The sequence below is a fragment of the Pararge aegeria genome, chromosome 23, assembly GCF_905163445.1.
Source record: "Pararge aegeria chromosome 23, ilParAegt1.1, whole genome shotgun sequence".
Lineage (NCBI taxonomy): Eukaryota > Metazoa > Arthropoda > Insecta > Lepidoptera > Nymphalidae > Pararge > Pararge aegeria.
In genome coordinates, this window is record NC_053202.1 from 11,890,897 (window position 1) to 11,907,850 (window position 16,954).

The window sequence follows — 16,954 nt, forward strand, 5'->3', positions numbered from 1 at the left end:
CGCAAAGAAATCCGGTACTCTGGCCCTAGCGAACATGTCCGACGCGCTGCAGTATCTTGGCAACTTGTTATTGTTATTACAAACATATGTACTTACAAATAATTACACATTAATGCTTTTTATTTAAGTACTATCCCGGGTACTATAATTTCTATAATACTATAATTTCCCAATCTTTTCTGGTCTGGTCTGGTCTGGTGGGAGGCTTCGGCCGTGGCTTGTTACCACACTACCGACAAAGAAGTGTCGCTAAGCTATTTAAGGTTACGGTGCGATGTCGCGTATAAACCGATTAAGAGTATGGGTTGAATATACCTGCCATGTTTCCTAGCAGACAAAAATTTCAACGTTGAACTCGCTAACTCAGAAACATGCATTGAATCCTTCGGTTCAGTTTTCTTTAACATTTCGCTTACACCCTTGATGACATACAATGTTTATTTATATTATATTTTGTATCGATTAAACAATTTAAAATAAATAAATAAATTTTAGAAAGATGTATGTTAAAAATAATTAATAAAATTAAAACAAATCAAAATGACATCAAACAAATTAAAATTATATATAAAAAAAAAATAAGATTAATCCCTCAATACTGTCTTATCCTTCTAGAACGACCGCTACAACTCGATAGAGGAAATGACATCCGACTTCCGGCTGATGTTCTCGAACTGCCGCCAGTTCAACGAGGAGGGTTCCATGATATACGAAGACGCGAACCTTCTAGAGCGCGTCATGAACGAGAAACTCAAAGAGCTGACAAGCGCAAACTATGAAAGGAAGCCTCCGTTGAAAACGTTCAAAGCGGCGAAATCTAAGCAGCTGTCGCCATTTGAGCAGAAGTTGAGGACTCTGTATGATGCTATTCGGGATTATAGAGATCCTAAAGGTGAGTGAGCTTTTTATAACTTTATAATTTTTTAGTTTTTTTTTTGCACGTTTTTACATTTAAAAAAAGTAATATTCAACAATTTGCGGTAGTGCTGAACAATATCGGCTTTGAATTTGTAAAAAGTGATGTCATAGAATCCACGAAATTGTTTTTAATTTTATTTTTATTATCATTTACACAGACGTTTCACGGAATATCGTAAATCTACCCAACTTTAATTGACTTTCGTTTACTTTGTCTATGTCACTGACACTTGACACTTTTCAGTCAGACAACCACAGGTTTTTTTGAAATTGTACTCCACCTACCTGATGGGACCTATCTACTTACGAGAAAATAGCTAGTGACATTTTTAGGTTCACATTGTTTCGTATAGATTTTCAGTACTTCGGTAAGACGAGATTGGGTAATCATACCATTGTATTATAAAGATCATAAGGAACAAATCAACATGCGATTCATTAATATACGTCAATTTTTTGTGGGTCTATTCCACATAACGATTGTCTCATTTAATTTTATGGTTTCTCTTACCCAATCGCCCCTCTAATATTCTAACCCCTCTTCCAGTTAATCGACAACTTGCCCTAATTTTCATGAAGCTACCAAACAAAAGCGAATATCCCGATTACTATGAGCTCATAAAGAACCCCATAGACATGGAGAAGATAGCCCATAAACTCAAGAACGGGCTATACACCGCCGTGAACGAGCTGGCTTCGGATTTCATACTGATGTTCGACAATGCGTGCAAATATAACGAACCGGACTCGCAGATTTACAAGGACGCGTTGATATTGCAACGTGTGTGCTTGCAGACTAAACAGATGCTGCGGTAAGTTGGAGACCCAACCCAAGTTGTTCTTTGTGACAGAGTTCGTCCGGGGAAGTACTACCGCCATTTTTAGTAAATATCTGGAAATAGTCAATTGTCAATGTCAGTGGTGACAGTGGACGTAAATTTATTGGCATCTGACAGCTCAATTGTCAATGTCAAGGGGACTCCAAATAACGGACCAGATATGGTCGTTTGGGATAAGAGCGCGTCCGCTCGTTAAAAAATAATGAATGAATACACTTTTATTGTACACCACACACAGAAAATTCACAAAATACATTACAGAGCGTTGAGGTAGAAGGTACAATTTAGCGGCTTTTTGGCTATATATCGATATTTTCCAGGCAACCAAGTAGTTTTCGGGGATAATCGAATTCGGGTAATATATTGTATACATAATAAATAACTAGTCTATTTTATTTTGTGTTAAGTGTATATACACAAAACACAAATAAAATAGACCATGGACCAAGACTGAATAAGAAAGAACCTGGGTACGGCGACAAGCTCAGGTTGATGGACAAATGATGGTGCTTTGTAATATGTGTTCCATGCATGCCGTTTTTATCCTCTTAAAGGCAACGGTTTTCCACAAACCATATGTCCGTCAACAGTGGCACAGAGAGTATGCTTAGGGTATGCAGATGAAAGAAAATGGTTTTTATAACTCTTACAATGCCTATCCTTAAGTTTTTTATAACTCTTACTGGATTTTCTTCATTTTATATCATCTGCATACCCTCCATGGCCCCCACTGTCCGTCAATTATTGCCATAAAAAATATATTTACTAATGACCTTGGGTTAAGACAGAATTAATTCCAGACAATGACCTATGTGTTTACTGTTATTTATTAAAGAAATAACCAAATCTATAAAATACTAGTTGATTTAAAGTCCTATCCTGTGTCTGTAGCAAAGATGAAATCTATATTTAAGAGACCAAAAAAAAAAAAATTTTGTGTTTCAAGTGCCGCAGAAACGGTGGGAGCCACATATACAATTAATATTAAGATATTGCATATTAATTTATAACTTCTTAAGTACATACATATTTTAAAGATTTACATATCTTTTGGCAATGGGTTTTTGTATCGGCCCTGTTGCCTAATGCGCTAGTAAATAAATAAATAAGTTCACACACGATTTATTTTATTTGTTCAGGGAAGATGACGACGCCATACCGGATGTACCGGCCGCGGTGCAGGAACTACTTCTAAACCTGTTTACCACAATCTACAACCACCAAGATGAAGAGGGCAGGTATGACTAAAAAAATTAGAGCACTTCGTACATGCATGAAAGCACTACCTACCGAAGCGGTGGCATCAATGAAGTGGTGACAGCCTAGTTTGTAAGACTATATCTTCTCGGAGTTTGTGCGTTTTAAGCAATTAAATATCACTAAAGCTCGGCGCCCATTCTCCGAATATAAAATAAAATGAAATAAAATCAGTAAATTCTTTATGCGTTGCGTCAGAAGCTAAACTTTTCTTTTTTCTTTTTAATTTTATTTATTTATTTTGTGTTTTTAACTACGCTTAGAGGAAATTTCAATTTTATAAATTTAAAATGCTGAGAAACATTTTCGGAACTGACAGCATTTGAATCTGCGACTTTCTGGTAATCGCGGCCTGAGCGCTTTGACCACTAAGCTCCGACTGTTTATTATTATTTGCTTTGATATCAGTATTTACAGCGACTGTAGCGCCATCTAGTAGGAAACTTTGCAGGATCGAAACGGCAAAGAATCTGAAAATTATTATATGCATTTTATATTCATACAATTTTCTTTTTTCCTTCAGATGCTACTCTGACAGTATGGCAGAGTTGCCGGAGCATGATGAAGCGACAAACGGGCAGAAAGTGAGAGCCATTTCTCTGGATCTCGTTAAGCGGAGGCTCGATAAAGGCCTCTACAAACGGCTTGATCACTTCCAACAGGACATTTTTGCTGTGTTCGAACGGTAACTATATGATAAACTAATCCCCGTTTTCACTAAACCTAAGAATTGCCTTAATTAATTGATTTAGGTGATTCCTAGAGAAAATAAAACTTTTCACGAACTATTATGTGATGTCTAAAGTTACGACATCGATTCGGCCAATCGTAACGTTTAGGGGGCTCTTAAACTGACAATTACTGACAGATGAAGAAAATATTAATTCGGATTTTTTTTTTAATACCATAAATCCATACGAAAAAAGTAGAGTAAGATAATACAAACAGATAATATCACACCAGTAGTTTAAGAGTTTATCAAACACAAATAAATAAACATACAAATCTTTTCTCTTCGTAAAATTACTGATAGGTACTAGATTACTAATTAATAGATAATATATTAGCGACTTTTGATTTTCTGTTCAAAGTTTTATTTTCAAAATAAATATAACATACATTTTTGACCAACTCCCTGCCGCAATGGTGAGCGCTGTGAATTTAAGTAGGAGAGCGGGGGCAATTTGGGCATTTATAATTTCTGAATTGTCTCTGGTCTGGTCTGGTGGGAGGGAGGCTTTGGCCCGTGGCTAGTTACCAACCTACCTACAAAGACGTTACATTACATTATTTAATGTTACATTTATAATTTTTTAAATTAAATAATTAATTTATGGATTTAAAAACATAAGTTAGACATCGTATAGTAAGAAAACCGATTTTATTGGGGATGCTCAAAATAAAAAAAATCATTTACGGAATAAAAGAATTAATTAAGCATTATTTATTTTTTAATATTTAAGTAAATTCATTTTAATTTTCAGTGTAGTAGTGTATAAAATATGGCAGATGGTTAAATATTTTTTAAAGACATTGTAACTTTTCATGTAGAGTGCTAATTTTGAGGGGGCATTTAATTTATTTTTAGTTTTATCCGGAAAACGCCGTTCTTTTTATATGGACGCATCAGGATGTTTAATTTTTTGATATAAGATTACACGTATGTGCTTTTTTGTAATATAAATAGGTACTGTACATTTGTACTATTCTTTTACTTTAGGAAATACCACCTTAAAACAATATATAAACAGTTAAATCTATACGAATATTAGTAAGATTATGTCTTTTTTAGCGCTCGCCGGTTATCCCGTACAGACAGTCAAATCTTCGAAGATTCCGTCGAACTGCAGTCATACTTCATCGAACAACGTGACATTCTCTGCCGTAACACCCTAACTTCCCCGGCCCTGACTTTTACGAGGGACACTATATCGACCAGCGTTGAACTGGTAAAGCAATGCAAACTGCTTCAAGAAAACGACGAGGAAGATGAGACCAGGTTTGCACTCATTTTCCCCCTTTCACTCCTTTTTGCCTTGTTACCCCTTAAAACACTTTCATTAGATACCACCAAACACTTTGTCTTCATCGGCCTTGGCATTTACATGTGTATTGATTTGCATTGAACTCTTAAAGCGACCTGATTCAAGATGAGGTAGTACCAGGTCTGTGCCTTAATTGAACTTGCATTATGCCTGGTACTTTCCTCGTTTATTCGTATTACTCGTAAAGGATTGCAAACAGCTTCAGCAGAAGAACGACGAAGATGAGTCCGGTTCTGTATCTCAATTTTCTTTAACCTTCACGCCTCCACCTGCTTTCGGAACACAGAAAATTCGTTACTTCAAGCCTATCCCTTATTCCTCTTAACTCCTTTTTCCTCTTTACGCCTTGCGAACCCACTCTTTCATCACCCAACATGCTGTACCTCAAGTAACATCACCAAGTTCAATGCGCTTCATTTTGTCATAGATCTAGCACAGAAGAATCCATGAGTTCAAGCGGGGCGCCTCCGCCCAGCCAGTACGCAAAGGGCGACTTCGTGTACATTCAGCCCGAAAAGGGGAACAAGGAGCCCTCCATCGTGCAGATTGAGCGTCTATGGACAAACTCCGACAACGTGCACATGGTGTACTCCAACGTGTACTTCCGGTATGTAGCTTTTTTTTAATACTTGCCTGATAGTGTAACCTGCATATCTAGAAAACGAGAGCCTTATCGACGGCCGATTGGCGCAGTTTGCAGCGATTCTGCTTTCTGAGTCCAAGGCCGTGGGTTCGATTCCCACTACTGGAAAACGTTTCTGTGATGAGCATGAATGTTTTTTAGTGTCTGGGTGCTTAAATGTATACTCTAAGTATTTACGTATATTATTCATAAAAATATTCATCAGTCATCTTAGTAGCTACGCTTACTTTGGGGCTAGATGGCGATGTATGTATTGTCGTAGTATATTTATTTATTTATTGCCTTACCGAAGCGGCTGGTACCAGATCACAAAGAAAGGAACCATGCAAACCGTTGAAAATTATTTTTTTGAGGTTGTAATTGTCCATCTAACAAATATTTGATCAAATTCGACACAAATAAATCACTGCCATCTCTTAGAACTACTACAGAACACGAATGAAGGTTGTTTGTTTAGAACTCGAAAAAAACTACCGACAGGTCGGGATAGCTTCAGTTTTCTGTTCAGTTAAATCGTACTATCAATTCGGCATTACGAGGTCAGCTCTTGTGCTCGTCTGGTGCTCTTTTAACGCTAAACATTTCTGATTCGCACCGCAAGGATCTGGAATGCCCTTCCAGCTTCCATTTTCCCCAATACCTACAATATGAGTACCTTCAAATCAAGAGTAGTAGAGTAGCAATAGAGTAGTAGAGTAGAATCATCTTCTAGGCAAGCGCACTCCACCTTAGGCAGTATGATAACTGACCATTAGGTGTGATGTGATAAAAAAAATAAAAAATGTCTATGCAATTTTGCTTTTTGTAACGCACAGTTTTATGATAAATCAAGACGTGCCGCTAAACGATTTAGTGTTCCGGTGCGATGTCGTGTAGAAGCCGATTAGGTGTATGACTACCATACACCCTAACAGGTTAGCCCGCTTAGACTGCAAAATCACTTCAATTGCTATCAAGTGCTAACCTGTAGTGGAATAAAGAATAAAAAAATCATACAATTGTTTTCCATCGGAGTGATATGATGGTGAGAGTTACATTCGGTTACTTAAAATTAAAGCTACGAGGTTTGTTAAAGATACCTTCACTGCCGGCAAGTTATATAAGAACCTGATAGTCTCCAATCGGGTACCGTACCTATGATTCAAAAGATCTTGCTTTTCCAAATCAACGTTTAACTCTCCTTATAAAAAAATCTTTAATAGAAGGCGCTTTTGTTCTTAACTTAATACTTAGATACAATTTTATTCCAAAAAAGTGACACGGTGCTGAGAAGTACATTCGGAAACTTGAAAATAAAGCTAAGAGAGTTTGAACTCCACTTTATAGCCATGGAGATTTTAATCAACCGGTTTTGTGTCGGCCTTGAACCAATTTTTTTACTTCAAGGTCACAAAAAAGACCACTCGTCGAATTTTCCTTGCCTTCAGAAGGAAGACTAATTTTCGTATCTTCTTTTCCTATTTTTTTTATCCCACTGAAAATTAACCCTTGACTGCAATCACATCTGGTTGTAAGTGGAGATGGTAGCGGGCTAACCTGTTTGGGGTATTTATCTATGACAAAAGCGAAAAAGAATCTCCTTTTCATTCAGCGTTTCGAAGGTATCTCAATCTTTAGCCTAGTTTTGTTTTTATTTTATGTCCAGACCTCACGAGACGTTTCACGTGCGAACCCGGAAGTTCCTCCAGCAAGAAGTATTCAAGACGGAAGCGCATCGCACGGTTCCGTTGGACCAAGTCATCGGCCGCTGCTACGTTATGAACGTCAAAAAGTACTTCAAGTTTAGGCCGGAAGGTAAGGATTTGTAAGCTTATTATTTACTAGCAAACTTAACTTAACGTAATATAGACGTAAACTCCCCTCCCGCACCATTTTTTTATACCAATTTAATTTTCATTTATCTTCTTAACTATGTGTTCAATAATATGCCAAGCAAGGTTTATCGACATAATATTGCATGTATTTTGTTTTTTGTAAGGATTAATATTAAAAGACATCAATCCTTATAATGACGGTTCAAAATAATCTAATTTTAGTTTTTTGCAATAAAAATACGTTTGTTTATAAATTATAGGATATGGTTTCGAAGACTCTTATAAAGGTTCTGATAAAATTGCATTTCTTTTGTTCTAGGTTACCTGAACAAGGACGTGTATGTTTGCGAGAGTCGTTACAACAGCAAGAATCGTTGGTTCAAGAAGATCAAAGTGTGGGAGGGCGCTGAAAAGGAAGCCACTCTCACTCCTAGAGAGGTATTTTTTTTACCTATTAAACTTTACTTTTTAGGTTTCTGCCTTTTACCACAAAGGTACCAGCGGGTACCCTATTACAGAGCCTCTGCTATCCTGTCCGTCTATCTGTCGGCAAAGTGTTTATGATACTTAATAGCGACCCTTAATTTCTCAAATTAACCGCGTTCTAATAAATAAACTTTCATCCCCTATGTGGGGGAAATTTATGTTAATCCTGGAAATGTGTTTACCATTCTAATTGTCAACCTAATTACCAATTTCCAGCGATATTTTATTTGGAGAAATATAGACTTTCATTTCCTATTTTATAAAATTTAAGGTGTATAGTCTGTCTCAAGAATTGGGCTACCAAACAATCAAGCAAAAAACGAAGACTTTTCTTGGTACAAAAAGTACAAAAATTAAAAACACATCTTATTTTTAAACTAAACCTACTTTATAAGCTCTTTAGACGACTGCCTGTATGCTAGTGACTTCACCATCTATACTTATAGTTTAGATATACATAGTATTTTATATTCATCAGTGTACTTTTTTTTAAGGTACCATTAGAGCCTAACAGGACAGTATCAGTGTTCCGGGAACGTGTTGAAAAGCATAAGGATGAGCTTGCTGAACTCGAGGTGTTGGAGAATGTTCAGGAGAAGGAGAGACCCGTGAGTTGCTTGCTGATTGCTCAACTAACCAAGTTTAGTTTTGATATACATATACTAATCTCATTTGTTTATTTATTATGACTGCGGTATAATGAATTTAAAATTTGGCACCTTGTGTAAATCATAAGACTGAAATTAAATGACCTTGACCTTGAGATTAGGTCTACCCAAAACCTTACAGAAAACACGACTATAGCCTTATAGTTAAGGCTTCATTTGGTAGATACTTTTTTGGGATTGAAAAAGGTCACAGGGAGATTTATGGAGAGATAGTTATTATCATGGATTGTCTTAATAGTCATTAGAAAAATGTTGGCTTCGCTTCGAGGTTTTCATCTTGGATTTTGATGCTAGTACTAATTAACTATTTTCGCCGTAGATTTTTAAGGGTATTCTCAAAAATATTGTTGTCCTCGTGGATTTTGTAACTAGGTCAAGCTCATCGCTTACCGTTTACGCAACACCTATTCCTTCCTGTCTTTATGATTCTTTTTGCTGTGTTTACATGTGAATATTATTATTATTTTATTTGGTGAATGTTACGGTCACTCGTCATCGATATACATATAAGTTAATGTATAATATATTGTACAAGTTTATTACTGTATATGGTATAAATATATATGTTGTTAGTTTCCTTAATAAATAAATAAAATATAAATAAATATAGCCGACCAAGGAGGTGCTAAGAGAGATTGTTGTCGTCGTGTACTTTTATGTTTTACTTGTTTCAGGATGTGGTAATGTACAATCCTTTGGGCACAGACGATGAGAACACCTACTACGAGCAGTACAACACGGTGTGCTCCGGCGTCATCAAGACCGGCGACTACGTGTACGTGGTGACGGATGGCGGCAAGCAGATGATCGCGCAAGTCGACACCATCTGGGAGACGGCCGAGTATGTTTTAAAACATTAATCTTTAGTAACTAAAAATGTTCGCTACATCCAATTCGGGCTCGCACCTGAAATTTTTCATTAATAAATAAATAAATATACTTCGACAATAAATACATCGCCATCCAGCCTCAAAGTAAGCGTAGCTTGTGTTATGGGTACTAAGATGACTGATGAATAATATCAGAAATATACATTTATATTTTTAAGCACCCAGACACATAAAAACATTCATGCTCATCACACAAACGTTTTCCAGTAGTGGGAACTGTTGAATATTTTTATGAAATACTTATAAAAACCCAGACACTGAAAAAAATTCATGTTAGTAACACAAACATTGTCCAGTTGTGGGAATCGAACCCATGACCTTGGATTCAGAAAGCAAGGTCGCTGCCCACTGCGGCCCATCGGCCGTCAAAACCAAACTCAAATTTTGGACGTATGGGAAATTTGGACGTATGAGGACGATGTTTGAAGGACTAACCCGCCCTTGCCGCGGACATAAATTAACTTTTCAAATATTTACTAAATTTCTAATATGCATTATTGTAAATTCTAATGATTGTTTCAGCAACAAATGTTACTTCCGTGGACCATTCCTGATCTTCCCATCTGAAGTGGCCAACATTATCACTAAGGTATCCTCTATTTCATAAACTCTGGAACTAAATTAAGACTTTAAGAAAATTTACTTAATCATTTAAACAATTATTAGTATTAGTTACTGTACCATTATGTTTTGCAGCCATTCTACAAACAAGAAGTGCTCCTAACAACGATGCATGACACGAGTCCACTCGTGGGCATCGTGGGAAAGTGCGGTGTCCTGGATTATGACGATTATCTTAAGTGTGGGTAATTTTTTTTTTATTCATCTAAAGATTAGCCCTTGTCTGCAATCTTACCTGGTGGTAAGTGATCATGCAGTCTAAGATGATAGCGGGCTTACCTGCTCGGGAGTTTGGTAGTCATACTAATCCCTAATCGACAAATGCGACACCGCACCGGAACGCTAAATCGCTTAGCGGCACGTCTTTGTCGGTAGGGTGGTAACTAGCCACGCTCAAAGCCTCCCACCAGGCAAAATATATAAGGCAGATCCAGGGTTATAGATCAGTCTTAAAGCGATTGTAGCGCAATTTGTAATTAAAATAAAAGAAATTTTAATATCACTTGCTTCAACGGTGGAGGAAAACATCGTGAGGAAACCTGCATGCCTGCGAGTTCCCCATAATGTTCTCAAAGGTGCGGAGTCCACCAATCCGCACTGGGTCAGTGTGGTGGACTATGACCTTAACGTCTTCTCAATTCAAGTCAACCCATTTTTTGAATTATTTAGTAATAAGAAAAATAAATTAAACACTGTTGTATGCAGGCCGACCCACGGAGATAGCGGAGACGGACATGTACGTGTGCGAGTCTGTGTACGACGAGTCCAACCGCGTCGCGCGAAAGCTCAAAACCGGCCTCCGCAAGTTCGAGCACACCAAGGACGTCACTGTCGACGAGGTGGGCTCCCGACCCACAATCTTTTTTTTCTTATTAGACAGCCGGTTAGCACAGTAGGCAGCGACCCAGCTTTCTGCATCCTAGGCTGTGGGTTCGATTTCCACAACTGGGAAATGTTTGTTTTCAGTGTCTGGGTATTCATCTGTATATTAATAATAAATAAATGTACTACGACAATACACACATCGCCATCTAGCCCCAAAGTAAGCGTAGCTTGTGTTATGGGTACTAAGATAGCTGATGAATATTTTTATGAATACAATACACATAAATACTTATATATACAGATAAACACCCAGACACTGAAAAACATTCATGTTCATCACACAATTTCCAGTTATGGGAATCGAGCCCACGGCCTTGGACTCAGAAAGCAGGGTCGCTGCCCACTGCGCCAATCGGCTGTCAATATTATATATTATAAGTATTTATATTCAATAAAATATTCATCAGTCATCTTAGTACCCATAACACAAGCTACGCTTACTTTGGGGCTAGGTAGCGCCGTGGGTAATGTCGTAGTATATTTATTTTCCCACTTTAAGATTAAGAAGAACACTTTGTTGCACTTATGAAAATAAAGCTTAATTTGCTATACTCCGCGAAAAGCAGGAGAATCTGTATGGTGCAGTTTATACTCCACAAATAACAGATCTTCAGCAATATAATACTTAACAATTATTCATTGTAAAGCCAACATCTCCTGAGGATGCTCCGGTTTCGGAGCGAAACGTGCGTAGAGGTTACATTGCCGAAGATCTGTTTGGTGTGGAGTATAAGGATTGAAGAAATTATAAATCACACCATACAGATTCTCCTGCTTTTCGCGTAGTATAGCAAATTAAACTTTATTTTCACAATATATCTTGGAATTTCGCAAAATTCATTAATTTTGCGAAATACCAAGATGCTTCTATCCAACACTTTATTGCACGCAAAAAATATAATAATACAGATAACACAAAATAACAAGAATATAAATATAAAAAAAAGAAAATTTTGTACGTGTGTTATAAACTAGTCTGTAAGACACCAGCTTCCCTTTCGTTGGGAACGCGTTCGATTTCCGACACACGTACGTACAATAACAAAGTAATGTGTGTTTTAAGCAATTTAATATAATATTGGCTTTAATGGTGAAGGAAAACATCGTGAGGAAACCTGCATGCCTGAGAGTTCTACATAATGTTGTCAAATGTGTGTGGAGTCCACCAATCCGCCAGCGTGGTGGACTACCGCCGTAACCCCTTCTCATTGTGGTAGGAGACCCGTGAACGGTAATGGGTGATGATGATCCTCTTATATACTGTTTTATGTATTTAGTATTTATTTCTTCGTTACGCGCCTTTTTAAAAAAAATTTGAATACACGTTCGAATATCAATGTACACGTATGTCTTTAAACTGTAAATAAATATATACAACGTGTAACAGAATTACCAAATAATATTGTAGGAGGCCCTGTGAAAATATGAACTCAAAAGAAGCATATTATGTGCACGTGGTCTTTTACCTGCAATAGGGTTGTAACAAGTACACTGAAAATGTTTTGAATTAGTTTGTATGGAAAAATAAATACGCTCCTTTTGTTTAAATTTTATTACAGGGTGATTCCTTATTTACTTTACTTATGCACCCTTCAACGGTATTTCGTAATTCCGTTACACGTTGTATATCGGATTGAGTATCATTCGGCCCTTCCTAACGGGAGGGTTTGCCCGTATACACCACGCTGGGCAGTCTGTGTTTATAAAGATGATAATGACCTACGATATTAATCTTTTCCAGATTTACTACTTCCCGAAGCAGCTGGGCCCGCCAGCGTTGGCCACGGCGCAGGATGTCCAATCAACGTCCAGCGCTTTCACCCAGAAGCCTTTCAATCCCAACGTCAACGCTGACTCCATGGTGAGCATTTCATGTATATGTATACCATATACATGAAAATGTGTGCACGGTACGCAGTGGCGCGCATAGAGGGCATGCACAGGTTATGCAGATGATATAAAATATTTACAGTTCAGTCAGGAAAGGAAAGTTTCTTGCAAAAAAAAAAAATTATACTTAATAAATAGATGTTATACTTATCTAGAAATGTATATTAAAATGTTTTTTCGGCATCGCACTCTACTTTTTAGAAGCGTGTGAATTATTGCAGAGGATTTGATTAGATTTTTTTTTTATAATCTAGGACGGAAAGCCCCAGTTCACGAATCTCATAAACACTACAATCGGCAGCCAAGACGTGGAAATGCTTCTGGAGAACTCGCTCGATGACTCCTCGCTCGCATCACCCGCCACGCCACTTTCGATTGGTATGTTCATTTCAATAACTAAATTCCAATCTGAACCTCAGAATGAAAATGTAACCTATTACTAAAACACTTTTCTTGATGCGAATAATATAGATAAAAGTCAATGCTTTTGTAAATAAATTAAATAAAACTGCGTGCTATGAAATTGCTGCCTGTTCATGTTCGAAATGCTGGCATCGGCTACTGCAAAGATTCGGCACATATTGTACACCCGCGGTGTATTAGATGATTTTACCGGCCCACTCCAGAGCATGGGTCTCCACCCATAATGAGAAGGGGTTAAAGGCCGTAGTCCACCACGCTGGCCCAGTGCGGATTGGTGGACTCCACACGCATTTGAGAACATTATGGACAATGAGGCATGCAGGTTTCCTCACGATGTGTTTCTTCACCGTTGAAGCAAGTGATATTTCCATTGCTTGATACGCAAATAACTTCGAAAAGTTAGAGGTGCGTGCTGGGATTTAAACTCTGCCCCCCGGAAGTGAAGTCCAAGTCCTAACCACTGGGCTATCACCGCTTCCACATACTTTCTATGTCTTTCGCACTTATTATGTTTACTAGAAATAAATACAAAGATACAAAAAAAATGAAATTATGATCATGTATGTTACATATTGATAAGTATATAAGTAATAATTTATATTTCTTTGTGTATGATGATGAAGATGATTTTAATTATAGGTGATGTTATTTAATGTATGTTTATATTTTATTCATATTTTTGCGTGATATGTATATATTATATATTATTTTTATATATTAGTGTAATGTTTATTACCTTATTCATTGCACCACCTACCTCTTTTCTATGTTTTTTCCTTTTACGCCTTTGGTTGTCTGGAAGAAATCGCTATTTAGCGATAAGGCCACTAAATTCTACTCTTTTGCTCTATGTGTATATCTCTGTAACTATTTTTCTTTGTGGTACAATATAAGTGTATTCAATCATACATTATGAGGACTTCAAATCTTTAAGTTTACTTAACGTAACTAACGTTTTCCAGGCGGCAACAGTAACCCGTACAACCCATCAATGGCGCCATCTTCGACCCAAGAACGGACGAGTCAAGCCGCAGCCACCCCTACCAGCAGCAGTAAGAAGAAGAAAGAGCAGAAGCAGAAGATCGTCACCGGCTACATTCTTTACTCCAGCGAAGTGCGCAAGGCCATTGTGGCGAACAACCCGGAATCTACTTTTGGTAAGTGTTCAAAAGATTGGCGCAGTGGTTTTTGACGACTTCCCTGGCGCAACGGTGAGCGCTGTGAATTTAACTAGAAGGTCCCGGGTTCGATTCCCGGCAGGGGAAACTTGGGAATTTATAATTCCTGAATTTTCTCTGGACACGCGTTAAAAGTTATACTTCTTTGGCGTAACAAGATAAAAATCTTTTCAAGAATTTTATATTTCGCCTTATTCTACGTCTGTAGAAAAAAGGTATGTAATACATTGAAAGTTTTATTATATTATCAAGTTAAATTAAGTTTATTTGAATATCACAAAAAAATATTTCTACAGAATTAAAGAAATGTACGTAATAAACATAATTAAATTTGGAATAATATACTCATTATCGGACAACCAAGTTTCACTTAACTCAATTCAATAAATTAACTTATTCAAATTCAAATCTTTAAATGCGTGATCGCAGGTTAACAAATTTGATCTTATAATACTTACTTACTGGAATGGGGCCGCAGACTTTGACAATTGAAAGTGCACACTGTCAAACCTTGTAGCTAACTTCAGGGTGTCGGTTTTTTGTAACGGTGTGCGCGCGCATCGTAGAAATTTACTCTCATCATTTTTCCCTAACGCGCCAAAAGAAGTGTAACTTCAATAAACTTTCGCCCTCTTCACGGTACCCCCTAGGTGCAACCGGTTTCTGGCGCATCATGACGATTGTTTGTTTCAGGCGAAATCTCCCGGATAGTGGGCAACGAGTGGCGCTCGCTGCCCGCGTCCACCAAGCAGAGCTGGGAGGAGCGCGCCGCCAAGTGCAACGAGGAGACCTCCGCGCGCCTCGCGGAAGAGATGCGCGAGCTCACGCAACACGTGAGTCTTTCTCACTCTCTCCCTTTCTCACTCTCCCTCTCCCTATATCTCACTCTCTCACGCTCTCTCCCTATCTCTCTCTCTCTCTCTCTCCGTACCCTCGTGACCCCTTCAACTTCCAACCTTTCTGACGAATTTGTGCCATTGGCTCGTTTTTAAGCAACATGTCATCATCATCATCATATCAACCGATAGACGTCCACAGCTGGACATAGGTCTTTTGTAGGGAGTTCCAAATTCCTCGGTTCTGTGCCGCTTAAATACAGCGGCTACCTGCGACGCGCTTAATGTCGCCTGTCCACCATGTTGGGGATCGACATGTAAAGCAATTAAACAAGGTTCATAGACGAGCCACTAAACTGCCAAGAGAATTGAGAAACCTTTCATATCAGCAAAAGCTTGCAAACCTGGGACTCAGCACCCTCGAAAGTAGGCGAGAAAGAGGCGATCTCATTGAAACTTATAAAATATTGAATAAGTATTACACCATTCCTAATTTCAAGGAAATATTTTCAAAAGAAACTAACCCCAGATTAAAGGGCTATGGCATCAGCATTAGAGTTATACAAATGTGGAATGCCTTGCCTGAAGATTTTGTGACTGCAGTATAACTGAATCAGTTTAAGAATAGACTGGACAAACATCAAAAAGGCAAAGAGCACAAGAAATGACTCATGTTTAGTCTATTATATCATATTAATAATAATAATATATTTTTTTTTTATAAATTTTAAGCATTGTTAATAATTTAAAAAAAAAAGAAAAATAATAAATTATAGAACAATAATAATAATATGCACTTTGCGGTGCGGTTTTGTTCCGACCAAAGAATCGGGCTACGTCCTCGATCGAGGTCTTCCATTTCGCCATTAACAGAAAAATAACGATTCAAAAGTGCTAATATTAAGGTCTATTTGAAACAAATATAATAATTTCGATTTATTTTGTGTCCCCGAATGCGTTTCCAACATGAGTATTGCTATCCGCAGACCCCGATGGAGATGACGTACGAGTGCGCGTGGGACACGTGCGACTACCAGTTCGAGGACCTCTCCGACTGCATGGAACACTGCATCGGCGACGGCGGGAACAGTAAGTGCCTAGGATTAACGTGTCTGGGGCCACTGGCTTAACGGGGTTTGACTTTGAAACACGACAAAGGAAAAATTGATACTCAACTGGTTAGATACGTTCAAGGGCTGTGTGGTGATTCGCCCGACCGTAGCAATAGGAAGATCTTTTTCCGAGCCGGTGTTGTTCGAGCTCGAGGTTCAACCATCAATCTTTAAAAGTCTAGTATGGTAACGTGGGTCGCCACAGACTTTATTAACTTGGAAACACACACTCTTAACTTTTGGAATCGCTTATGTTCCACTTCCTCACCAGCTTGCCGTCCATAAACTTTTCGGGACTCTGCCAACGTCACATGGGAACAACACACACAGTCCTGCCCATCGTAATTATAATGGTTTAAGAGAGAGAAATAACACGACGTTTTGTTATTATTCATGCATCAATACCTGCGGAAGATTACAAGGTCAACACAACCGACTCGCATCTCAGG

General features: G+C 38.0%; 1 protein-coding gene across 3 annotated transcripts in view; it reads left to right on the forward strand.

The window, feature by feature from the left end:
- Nucleotides 1–16,954, forward strand: part of LOC120634155 (protein polybromo-1) — a 35,405-nt gene that overhangs the window by 14,294 nt on the left and 4,157 nt on the right. For all 3 annotated transcript variants that reach the window (XM_039904572.1, XM_039904573.1, XM_039904574.1), the window contains exons 12-29: nucleotides 616–892; nucleotides 1,466–1,730; nucleotides 2,897–2,995; nucleotides 3,538–3,699; nucleotides 4,807–5,013; nucleotides 5,487–5,666; nucleotides 7,348–7,496; nucleotides 7,836–7,954; nucleotides 8,497–8,610; nucleotides 9,345–9,511; nucleotides 10,083–10,149; nucleotides 10,257–10,362; nucleotides 10,887–11,020; nucleotides 12,808–12,927; nucleotides 13,211–13,334; nucleotides 14,342–14,536; nucleotides 15,251–15,390; nucleotides 16,380–16,482. In XM_039904572.1, coding sequence (XP_039760506.1) covers nucleotides 616–892; nucleotides 1,466–1,730; nucleotides 2,897–2,995; nucleotides 3,538–3,699; nucleotides 4,807–5,013; nucleotides 5,487–5,666; nucleotides 7,348–7,496; nucleotides 7,836–7,954; nucleotides 8,497–8,610; nucleotides 9,345–9,511; nucleotides 10,083–10,149; nucleotides 10,257–10,362; nucleotides 10,887–11,020; nucleotides 12,808–12,927; nucleotides 13,211–13,334; nucleotides 14,342–14,536; nucleotides 15,251–15,390; nucleotides 16,380–16,482 — 2,728 coding nt within the window. The remainder of the gene's footprint in view (nucleotides 1–615; nucleotides 893–1,465; nucleotides 1,731–2,896; nucleotides 2,996–3,537; nucleotides 3,700–4,806; nucleotides 5,014–5,486; nucleotides 5,667–7,347; nucleotides 7,497–7,835; nucleotides 7,955–8,496; nucleotides 8,611–9,344; nucleotides 9,512–10,082; nucleotides 10,150–10,256; nucleotides 10,363–10,886; nucleotides 11,021–12,807; nucleotides 12,928–13,210; nucleotides 13,335–14,341; nucleotides 14,537–15,250; nucleotides 15,391–16,379; nucleotides 16,483–16,954) is intronic.